Source organism: Pan troglodytes, chromosome 1, assembly GCF_028858775.2.
Source record: "Pan troglodytes isolate AG18354 chromosome 1, NHGRI_mPanTro3-v2.0_pri, whole genome shotgun sequence".
NCBI classification, from domain to species: Eukaryota; Metazoa; Chordata; class Mammalia; order Primates; family Hominidae; genus Pan; species Pan troglodytes.
This window is the reverse complement of record NC_072398.2, coordinates 144530180-144542579: the sequence shown is the minus strand read 5'-3', so window position 1 is coordinate 144542579 and position 12400 is coordinate 144530180. Positions and strand designations below refer to the sequence as shown.

At 36.6% G+C, this 12400-nt stretch overlaps 1 protein-coding gene across 1 annotated transcript in view; it reads left to right on the top strand.

The window, feature by feature from the left end:
* The window catches only part of CLCA4 (chloride channel accessory 4), a 57467-nt gene that overhangs the window by 35072 nt on the left and 9995 nt on the right, over positions 1-12400 (top strand). The window contains exons 2-7 of the mRNA XM_016921858.4: positions 3191-3331; positions 3470-3617; positions 6919-7027; positions 8526-8703; positions 9055-9273; positions 10674-10901. Coding sequence (XP_016777347.3) covers positions 3191-3331; positions 3470-3617; positions 6919-7027; positions 8526-8703; positions 9055-9273; positions 10674-10901 — 1023 coding nt within the window. The remainder of the gene's footprint in view (positions 1-3190; positions 3332-3469; positions 3618-6918; positions 7028-8525; positions 8704-9054; positions 9274-10673; positions 10902-12400) is intronic.

Here is a 12400-nt window from a genome sequence, read left to right as displayed (position 1 = left end):
CCTCCTCAAATTTTTGGAATAGTTTCAGTAGGAATGGTACAAGCTCTTCTTTGTACATCTGGTAGAATTTGGCTGTGAATCCATAAGATCCTGGGCTTTGTTTGTAGGCTCTTTATTACTAATTCAGTTTGGGAACTTGTTATTGGTCTGTTCAGGGAATCAATTTCTTCCTGGTTCAGTCTTGGGAGATGTATGGGTCCAGGAATTTATCCATCTCTTCTAGGTTTTCTAGTTTGTGTCTTTAGAGGTGTTCATAGTAGTTTCTGATGGTTATTGTTATTTCTGAGGGGTCAGCATTAACATTCCCTTCATTATTTCCAATCCTGTTTATTTGGACCTTCTCTCTTTTCTTATTTATTAGTCTAGCTGGTAGCTAGTGGCATATATGGCTTATAAATTTTTTCAAAAATTAGATCCTGGATTTGTTGATCTTTTGAGTGGTTTTTTGTGTCTCAATTTCCTTCAGTTCAGCTCTGATTTTGATTATTTCTGGTCTTCTGCTAGCTTTGGGGTTGATTTGTTCTTGCTCCTCTAATTCCTTCAGTTGTAATGTTAGGTTGTTAATTTCAGATCTTTCTAACTTTTTGATGTGGGTATTTAATGCTATAAATTTCCCTCTTAAAACTGTCTTAGCTGTGTCCCAGGGATTCTGGTATGTTTTATATTTGTTCTTATTAGTTTCGAAGAACATCTTGATTTCTGCTTTAATTTTATTATTTACCAAAACAAAAGTCATTCAGGAGCATGTTGTTTAATTTCCATGTAATTGCATAGTTTTTAGTGATGTTCTTACTCTTGAATTCTATTTTTATTGTGCTGTGGTTTGTGAATGTGTTTAGTATGATTTCGGTTCTTTTGCATTTGCTGAGAATTGTTTTATGTCCAATTACGTGGTTGAGTTTAGAGTATGTGCCATGTGGTGATGAGAAGAATGTATATTCTGTTGTTATGGGGTGGAGAGTTCTGTATAGGTCTATCAGATCCATTTGGTCCAATGTTGAGTTCAGGTCCTGAATATCTTTGTTAATTTTCTGCCTCAATGAAGTTTCCCACTATTACTGAGTGGGAGTCTATGTCTCTTTTTACGTCTCTAAGAACTTGCTTTATGAATTTGGGTGCTCCTTTGTTGGGCATATATATATTTAGAATAGTTAGAGCTTCTTGTTAAAATGAACCCTTTACCATTACGTAATGCCCTTCTTTGTCTTTTTTTTTTTTTAATCTTTGTTGGTTTGAAGTCTGTTTTGTCTGAAATTAGGATTACAACCCCTGCTTTTTTCTGCTTTGCATTTGCTTGGTAGGTTTTCTCCATCTTTTTATTTTGAGCCTATGGGTGTCATTATGCCTTTATAAGATGATTCTCTTGAAGATAACATACCATTGGGTCTTGCTTTTTTATTCAGCTTGCCACTCTGTGCCTTTTAAGTGGGGCATTTGGCCCATTTACATTGAAAGTTAATATAGATATGTGTGGATTTGATCTTGTCATTGTTTTGTTGGCTAGATATTATGTTGACTTGTTTGAGTGACACTGGTCTGTGTGTCTGGCTTTATAGTGACACTGGTCTGTGTGTCTAAGTCTGTTTTTGTATTAGCTGGTAGCAGTCTTTCTATATTTAGTGCTTCTTTCAAGATCTCTTGTCAGGCAGGTCTGGTGGTAATGAATTTCCTTTGACAAGGAAACTTAGTTTGGCTGGATATGAAATACTTGGTTGAAGATTATTTTATTTAAGAATGCTGAATAAAGGCCCCAGTATTAGTCCATTCTTATGCTGTTAATAAAGACTTGCCTGAGACTGGATAATTTATAAAGGAAAAGATTTCATTAACTCACAGTTCAGCATGGCAGGGAGGCCTCAGGAAACTTACAATCATGGCAGAAGAGGAAGCAAACATGTCCTTCTTCACATGGCAGCAGGAAGGAGAAGTATGAGAGCCGAGCTAAGGGGGAAGCCCCTTATGAAACCATCAGATAGCATGAGAACTTACATCATGAGAACAGGATGGGGAAAACCACCCCCATGATTCAATTATCTCCACCTGGTCCCTTCCACAACACGTGGGGATTATGGGAACTGCAATTCAAGATGAGATTTGGATGGGGACACAGCAAAACCATATCAGCTTCCAATCTCTTCTGGCTTATAAGGTTTCAGCTGAGAGGTCCACTGTTAGCCTGATGGGGTTCCCTTTGTAGGTGATCTGCCCTTTCCTCTCTAGCTGCCTTTAACACTCTTTTTTTTTTTTTTCATTTCAACCTTGGAAAATCTGATGATTGTGTCTTGGGGATGATCTTCTTGTGTAAAGTCTTGCAGGAGTTCTCTGTATTTCCTAAATTTGACTGTTGGCCTCCTAGCAGGTTTGGGGAAGTTTTCATAGATGATATGCTGAAATATGTTTTCCAAGTAGTTTGCTTTCTTCTGGGAGGAACTATTTTTCTTATTTGTCCTTGTATGTGAGTTTATAGTTCTGAATATAAGGTGATATTATTTTCATATAGGTGGTACAGCAACAGTTCTGTAATCAAAGTTTTATCTCTACTATGGGTTTTTTTTTCATCACACCTCCCACCCACACAGTCTCCCAACCTAGCTGCTTCTCCTAAGGTTGGGATGAGAAACCTCTTCAATGACCCATTTCTGTAGAGTGTCCTCCTCAGTTTGCATCAACTAAGCCTATTTTCTACTAAGATTTCTTATAAATAGTAATGATATCAAACAATTTTAAGATTGCCTGTTTGTAGAGGACTTTATATCTGATTCCATCTCTATGCCAACCATACTGATAGATAGTAATAGTCCATTGAAGGATGAGGAAACTGAGATTCGGAGCATTGCATAAATCAACCAAGATCTGTCATCCAGAATATACTAACATTAGTATTAGAATCACGTAAATGACTCCAAAGTCCATGTACATATTCCTATTAATCAATTCCTCTTAATGCCAAATACAAGCATTTGCCTTTTAAGGCAGGATTATAGAAGACTGAGGAGGCTTTCAACGTGCAGGAATAAGTGATGGTTTGGGGTTGACAGGTGGCAGAGTTAGAATAATGAGACAGAGACCCTACTCATCAGTCTGTTGCTTTTCTGTCCACTCTTAAGTTGGGAAATGCCTGTCACAAAACCCTGCTAATTTAGTTCACTCTAACTTCACCATCCTCACATATTTTTTCCTTTAATGACAGGATATGGTGACTACAGCTTCTACGTACCTGTTTGAAGCCACAGAAAAAAGATTTTTTTTCAAAAATGTATCTATATTAATTCCTGAGAATTGGAAGGAAAATCCTCAGTACAAAAGGCCAAAACATGAAAACTATAAACATGTAAGTGTCAAAATATTCTCTTAAAAAATTATATTTTCTGATATTACCCATTTTTGCCACAAATTATTTAAGAGTCTTTCTAACTGAATATTATCTTTTTTATTTTTGATGTTTGACAATCTTTTTCAACATTCTCAGGCTGATGTTATAGTTGCACCACCTACGCTCCCAGGTAGAGATGAACCATACACCAAGCAGTTCACAGAATGTGGAGAGAAAGGCGAATACATTCACTTCACCCCTGACCTTCTACTTGGAAAAAAACAAAATGAATATGGACCACCAGGTAGAAATTTTGGTTAAAAAATAATTTTGCAGTGATTGCAGCATACAACTTTTTATGCAGGTTAAGTGTGTAGGCCATGGGGCCAAAGTCCCTAGAATCAAATCCTGGCTCCCCTACTTACTAGCTGTATGTGACCTTAAACAAGTGACCTACTGTCTCTGTGGTTATTCCCTACAAAATGGCAAAGAGAGGAGTTTCTACCTTGTAAAATATTTGTTCTACATTAAACTAGAGAATCCAGATAAATATACTCAGTACAGTGTCTACAAAAATATAAACAGAGAAAAGCAATAATAAATGTTTTTCTTAAGGCATGCTTTTTAGATTTTAATTTTTCCACTTCTCCATAGCTGGATATTAACAAATCACCAGTAAGTTACAAGAAAGCCAGATGTATAGTAAGCTGGAAAGAGTCATGTTGCCAGTTACTGGTCAAGAGAAAACACTCCTAGGCTATCAGTTGCTGATAATATCAATCTATTTCATTGAAACAGACGACATTGTCAGTAATTGATCATTTTGACCTATAAAAATGGCAATGTCATCTAGTTCAATCTAAATGCTAAAATAATTTGTCAAAACAACAAAAGTGCACTTTACAGACAAAAATGCAAATCATTGTTAAAGGAGGGCTCTACACATGTATCACTATTAAATGGGAACCTTTCTGAATCCGCATAACCCAGAATCACCCTCTTCTATTCCTGTTCATTGAACACTCGTTAAGTCTCTTGTCTCTGCCAAACATTCAGCTAGATCTGGTCCTATTCATTACCCAGGCCAGTTCCCCTCTCCAGTCTTGAAAGTTCCATCATCTCCTCATGTCCCAATCTTACCTCTTCCCTGTAATTAACCTGACCACGTTTGTTTCCCTTGGCACCTCTAATCCTTTGTGCCCTTTTAGTTATACTTTCTTTTCACCTGGCATGTCCAGCAAAGTCAGTCATTTCAACTACAAGTATAAATAGCTCAATTCTCTCACCACTCTTATCCTTATGTTTCATTCAATTTACTGAATCTTCTGAATTTTCCATCTTCTTTATTCTTGGCTCCTGTTATGTTTTGAAGAATGTTGAAGAAAATTATAAAACTAAGTGACATGATTATAACAACACACCTTCCAAGCTCAGTGAAGCACTCAAAGCTACTCAACAATATTTTTACTCAGCTCTTCTCAACTCTCTTTCTCAATTCCTATAGCAGCTGTTCTAAAATGTCTACCATTTTTCTCAAGATCTCCAGGCACTCTTCTCAATCCCATCAATTAATGTCCTGATTGATAAAACAGAGGTCTCTACATTCTTCTTCTCTATTTCCAAACTTATTACCACCTACACCTTCTCTACCTGCACCTTTCTTAGAACAGAAAGGCTTCTCCAATTTGTAAGCTCAATGTCCCCATATCAGTTATTGATTTTTCCCGTATCCCACACCTCAACCCTATTCTATTACTGACAGGTCACCCCTTCTTCTTAGACAGATCTTTCTTCCTTTTCACAAATGCATAATGTGATATATGCATTTGTGTAAAAAACTCACATTCCTCAAGGTCCTAAAAAACAGTAAGGTTTTTGGATAAATAAGATTAGTAAGAATCTTATGCAATTTTGTAATAATCATGATAACACCACCAACAATCACAATAGATCATTTAGATCACCTAGGCAAGCAATGCAGTATGGCCAGAGGCTGCCATAGCACATATTAAAAGTACACACACACACACGACACACACACACACGGTGCGAGGAGGGGGAGAGAGAAATGTTACTAGAAATAGGAACAGAGATAGCTGGAAATGAGACAATGATGTAGATAGGAATGGAATTCTAAGTCAAAAGGGCTGCTTTTAAGGTGGGCATGGGAGGCAGGGAAACCTGAGAACGAATCAAGTCTGAGTAGACTCTTAAATATTTCTTAACACGCACCAAATTTCTACTGCAGTAGCTGATATGAGGGCTTTTTCCTTTCCTACTGAACGTACTAATTCTGCTCCCACAAACCTGGTTCCATTTGCCTAGGAAACCTGAAACCAGTGTTTTTAAAGTGCATTATGTAGAAGAGTAACTTAGGGACCTTGTTAATGTGCAGCTTCTGACTCTGTAAGCAAAGGGTGGCCTGAAGATTCTGCATTTGTAACTACCTCCCAGGTGATGCTGATGGATGTTGTCCAGAACCACAGTTTGAATAGCAAAGACTTAAAAAAGAAACATGACGGCTGGGCAAGGTGGCTGATGCCTGTAATCCCAGCACTTTGGGACGCTGAGGCGGGCAGATCACGAGGTCAGGAGTTCGACACTAGCCTGGCCAACGTGGCGAAACCCCATCTCTACTAAAAATACAAAAAATTAGCCGAGCATAGTGGCAGGTGCCTGTAATCTCAGCTACTCGGGAGGCTGAGGCAAGAGAATCACTTGAACCCAGGATGCAGAGGTTGCAGTGAGCTGAGATCACGCCATTGCACTCCAGCCCAGGCGACAGTGCGAGACTCCATCTTAAAAAAAAAAAAAAGAAGAAGAAGAAAGAAAAAGAAAAGAAACATGACTTCTTCATACTGTGGTGTATTTTCCTCCCATTTTCAGATTCATATGAGGTCGTTTGAGCTACAGAAACACACATTGTAGCAGAAGAGACTTTATTTACAATCTTTCCTTCTCCATCTGTTTCCTCTGAAATTTTTCCCAACATTGCTAAAATGAAAGTTCTACTTTCCTTCTTTCAGCATCTCAAGCTGTGGATTTACTTTTATTCCTCCATTTATTGTGAAATTCTTATTAAAAAAAATTTTTATTTGAACTCCCTCTCTCAAAACTTCCCCAAGTGAAGGACTAAATCTCACACATCTTTATATTTTTAATACCTAGTATTGCATTGAATATATATAATAATTAAAAATTGTTTCATATAATTAATGCTTATGTGTCTTAAGTACCATAAATGAATTCCTTCATTTTAACATCCCCATGGTTATAATTTGGAGAACCATAAACCATTGTACTAAGACTTTTTACCACCAAGAACCAAAACACAAATCCCAGTCCACTCAGCCCATAGCATATCCTCCCTTATTGTTTCATTGATTTAACATGTTGTGGAATAAGAAGATAATATATTACATAATATAGCATAATATAATGTAATTTAATGCAATAGGCTTTTTTATACACTGAAATATAAATGTTGATAGTTGTTGAAAACCGAAATCTAAATATATTTTATAATTGAAAGAGAAGCTTCTTAAAATATGATACAAAATGTGTCACTTGGATTATGATCATGTATTTGAAATGCTTTCCCACAGGCAAACTGTTTGTCCATGAGTGGGCTCACCTCCGGTGGGGAGTGTTTGATGAGTACAATGAAGATCAGCCTTTCTACCGTGCTAAGTCAAAAAAAATCGAAGCAACAAGGCATGGCTATTTAAATTTTCTAAACTGACTTCAGGCTTTTATCCATTCTTATTTTCCTACTTTGATTTCTTCCAAAATCATTCTTAATGCAGACAATATGTCACAAAACAATGCTTTTATTTTTTTTTTAGAAAGTGTATCTTTAAGTAGTTGATTGCTATTTAAAACATACATAATTTCAATGGCAAGAATTCAGTTGACAATTTAACATATTTTATACCTCTCTACCATAGCCTCCAGAACTCACTTGCATTGAAGTTGGGCATGTAAATGGATATACAATATGCTGGGATAAGATCAAAGTTATTTACATTACACAAGAATGCACAAACATGGTTAAGTAGTGCTAAATGTGGACTGAGTAAGAAATCAAGCAGCTTCAAGGAGCCAAGCAGGAACTTCTTGGAGATTTATAAAAGTTATTTTATAATGCAATCTAGCATCACAGTTAATTATAGACTCCTTTTGATTCTGTGATCAAAAGAGCAAAATAGTTGGGAAGAATCAATTTAAAATTAAAATTGGTGCTATCACCGGGTAGATGTCCTGCTGGGGCTTGGGACTTGACACTAATGTGAGAACTGAAAGGTATATGATTTCAATCAAGGTCCTTCCTCTGCCCCATTGCACCAATTTGCAGGCACATCTTTTAGAGAGTATTACATTTATTGCATTTGTTTATGTCATATTCCCCTTAGATGTATAACTGCTGCTGCAGAATATTCAGCATGATTTTCCACATAGATAGTTTCATCATGTCCACCTAGTTTGGGAGCAATAGAAGCATCGACATATTTATAAGACTCTCTAAATAGCTGAATAGAAACTATTCATCATTTCCTGAATTTGAACTGAAAGTCTATTGAAAAGACAAAATATGTTCACATCTCAGTGTATTTGTTGTAATCACTGCCACCTGTGGTCAATTACATGCCATAAAACATATGTCTAAAATGTCTCCATCATTTTTTATTCTACCATGGGATTCTTGGCAGCACCTCATCATCGCTTCCAATCACATTTCCCTTTGGATAAAAATGCTCTTCGAGTAATAAGAACATTTGTGTTTATCCCATGTACTATTTTTTGGGAATATCTTCTTTGGGAGGAAATCTACAAAGAACTTCAAGCTAAAGTGGTACTCAGAGTAAATTGTCTCAAAAATTCTCTTATCCAGGTCCCTATAGCATATTTACCACCAAAAGTCCAGCGGGAGAGATGTCTAAGCTTTAATACAAGGAGAGAACTCATCAGAGGAGAGAACTCAACCATTGTGTTTATCTGGAGGCCCCACTTAAAATTTCCCTCTAGAATTTCTTAAAAAATAGATAATTATTTTGATTGGAACCCTTAAACTCTATAGCCAGGATAGGAAGTACATGGTACCATAGAAGAATAAACATCTTGATATAAAGTTCATCATGAATAGAACCACTTAAGATTTCTGTAAGTGCTAATGATTCAGTTGCCTCAAAGATTAACTGTCATATATTTTCAGGTGTTCCGCAGGTATCTCTGGTAGAAGTAGAGTTTATAAGTGTCAAGGAGGCAGCTGTCTTAGTAGAGCATGCAGAATTGATTCTACAACAAAACTGTATGAAAAAGATTGTCAATTCTTTCCTGATAAAGTACAAACAGAAAAAGCATCCATAATGTTTATGCAAAGTATTGATTCTGTAAGTATGCTGATAATTGCTTCCAGAATTTATAATCAAATGACATATTGTCATGTTTTTAAAGTATCTGTTCAGGTGACCTGAGGATTACGTATATTGATATAGAGTTCTTTGAACACTGGCTAACACATAGTATATGCTGAACTAGTGCTATCTAGTGTTATCTATTATTACTGTTACCATAATTCTTATTATGGTAAATCTGCCTTATTGTAATATTGATGCTCAGTAAATGATATTTCATTCAACAAACAACATATCTGCAGAAGACTTTTAAATTTTTCAGGTTTGTAGTTTGATTTTTAAATGCATGGTATATTAAAATTATTTTTTATTTTATTAACCTTTTAGGTTGTTGAATTTTGTAACGAAAAAACCCATAATCAAGAAGCTCCAAGCCTACAAAACATAAAGTGCAATTTTAGAAGTACATGGGAGGTGATTAGCAATTCTGAGGATTTTAAAAACACCATACCCATGGTGACACCACCTCCTCCACCTGTCTTCTCATTGCTGAAGATCAGTCAAAGAATTGTGTGCTTAGTTCTTGATAAGTCTGGAAGCATGGGGGTAAGTTCACTTTTTCTGGATATAGGGATGTAGGATATTTGAAGATCCGAGAACACACTGAACTCTGTCTGCACCTAGATTGTTCTAAATTGCATGGTGGCATAAAGTACCATCACTGCCCATGATCATGACTTCAAGATACTGCAGCAAAATACCATAGTAAAAGAAAGATGCCAGTATAATTAAAAATACCTAATCCAAGGGTCACTTCCTCCTTGGATTCCTCCAGAAAATGGACTGGGCTTCTAGGCTGGTTAAAGCCCTTCTACTGTTTCCCAACAATGTCCTGCGCATACCTCTGTTACTGTATATCATATTTATGTTACACATTTCTCTTCCACTAGCCTAGGAGATCCTCTAGGACTTGGAATCATGTCTTATTCATCTTTATCCCCATTTCCTAGAATAAAATTAATCACATAGGAGTAATCAATAAATAATTGTTGAAATGAATGCACAGCAAACAAGTGGGTGCAATGTGATAAGAAACCAGAAGGATGGCACATTTAAGGCATAGCGAAGCATGCTGAAGAACAGGAATAAGGTCTTCAGCAAATGAGGGAGGTATTAGAAAGGGCAGAGAATGATAGAACTGAAGGAATTGAGCCACAACAATGCAGGTAGTGGAGACAGCATGTAAAATGAAGATGTAGAAGTTTCTCATTGTGATTTGGTTCAGGGAGTTCAGAAGGAAATTTGGGCATAAATTGGCGGGGAGTAACACAGATCAGTATGGTGATAAGGACTGGAGAAGACAAATGCATGAAGAAGCTTACACCTTAGACAATCCCCTCCGAAAGAGGGCTGGGTCCTGAGGGTTACCAAAGAGCCAATTCAATTAACCCGTTAGTGGAAAGGGGGCAGCGAGAGGTTAGGAACAGAAGGAGAAAGTGGGAAGATAGGGCCTTGGCCTCTCCAAACTTAAAATGAAGCTTGGGTAAGTATTACCTTTTGGGCAGTCTAGTTTCCAGTGGATGGAGGGATTCCAGTCTCTGGTTGGAGTCTGCAACAGTCTGGTTTGATTTATAGGCTTGGAGGTATGGTTTTATCTGAAGACAACAAGCACAGGAGCTCCCAAGAGTAATTAGACAGTCTCTAAGATGTGTCTCCTCACCCCAATTTCAATGCAATCCCCACCCTACCTTCCACCTCTTACTTGGATACTCAGCGGTCAAGAATCAATTGTAAATAAAAACCTGCGCTCCTTACTATACATGTCCCATAATACACACCACCATTTTTTTAATTTTATCAATTAAAAATTTGATAATTGCTTCCTTTAACATCAATTACCATTCATAGAAAATGTTACCAATAAATTCTGTCCATTCATTTTATGTGATCTTCTATTATTTTCCAGTCAAAATCACTTGTTTGTTTTTCTTGTCTTTTTAATCTAGGGTAAGGACCGCCTAAATCGAATGAATCAAGCAGCAAAACATTTCCTGCTGCAGACTGTTGAAAATGGATCCTGGGTGGGGATGGTTCACTTTGATAGTACTGCCACTGTTGTAAATAAGCTAATCCAAATAAAAAGCAGTGATGAAAGAAACACACTCATGGCAGGATTACCTACATATCCTCGGGGAGGAACTTCCATCTGCTCTGGAATTAAATATGCATTTCAGGTGAAAATCATACTGCAAATATATTTTGGTTTTTGTTTCTTTTCAGGACATTTTCATGTTAAGTGGTACTGCACATACTTGCTGCCTAATTTTAACATAATTAATCCTAAGAAGCACAGGACTAAGCATATAGAAAAAAGTTCTCTTGATGTTTTAATGGATCAGTGAATCAATGAACAACCCATGGGTGAATAAATGACTATCAATTTACCACTCACTTACAAGCCCAAGGAAGTCATGGACTTTGCTGTCTTGTTACCACAAGAGCTTGGGAGCTTGGAGATGGATTAAATTATACAACGTATAAAACACAGTTAATACATAGCGAATGTTCAGTAAACTGTAACACTACACTGTTATTTCTCTTAAACTATAGAATATTCTGTAGTAAATACATATTAGTTTTGTCTTCCTTGTTCATCTCTAGATCTCCTTAGTCTCTGACACAAAGCTCCATAAACATTGTAAAATTGAACCCAATTATTTATTAATATATGAATGTAGGAATGTAGTTCCTACTGAATCCCCAGCACGGTGACTGGCACATTGTAAATGCTTGGTAAATAAACTCATGCAAGAAAAGGAGAGGTGAAAGAGAGAACTCTGCTTCATCTTTGGATCTTCATTTTGTACTTAAATGCATGGGAGAAGTGTGATGGAGATGCTACAAATGCCATAAATGTATAAAAGCATTTTCCTCTCATTCCGTTCGGTTTCAAGGCATGTCAGAGAATATTTCCCACATATTGCAATATATATATTAGTCACTCTTTGCTTCAAAACATGCAAAAATTGTAATAAGTGTGGTCAATTTGTTCCCTGATACCAGCTTTCTTAGGGATTTCTACATTCCAAACCCTCTTCTGCAAATCTACACACACACCTTCACTCCATGCCAAAGAAGGTCACTGACAATCTGTCATTTTTCACCTCTTGGCCTGGAATCAAGGTCTCAAAATGGTGCTCCAAGATGCCACCACCAGTTAAAACTGTCAAAGAAAATGAAATATGCTGTCATCCTGGGCTAAGTTCTCTCTATCCTCTTTTACGGGCACCTAGTTTCAAAACTTTGAGTTTCAAACTGTTTGGCATTTAGGAAAAGGATACAAGCTACAAATTGAACTTAATAAGTATAATTTTAATATATTCTTTAAGCATCACCAATATGCTTACTTCTGTGCCAGTTATTATTAGAAGTAAATGAAAGTTGCATAACAAAGTCCCTAACCACATGCTTAGAACTTTCCATATTTTTTCTTTATAAGCATACTGAGGGTTTACTAATTTGTAATCACTGACTTTTTCAAATGTTGAAGTGGATTCTTAATGCATCTAGCTTTAAATGCAAGAGACTTTATAAAGTGAAGGCTTGTCTGTCAGAAGGTAGTCCAGTCAAAGAAAACATAACACTATTTAATGTCACATACTGTGATTATACTTTTGGTATCTGGTTGACCTGAGTTTCCCAGGTTGAGATGTTATTGTCATTTAGTCTAGAC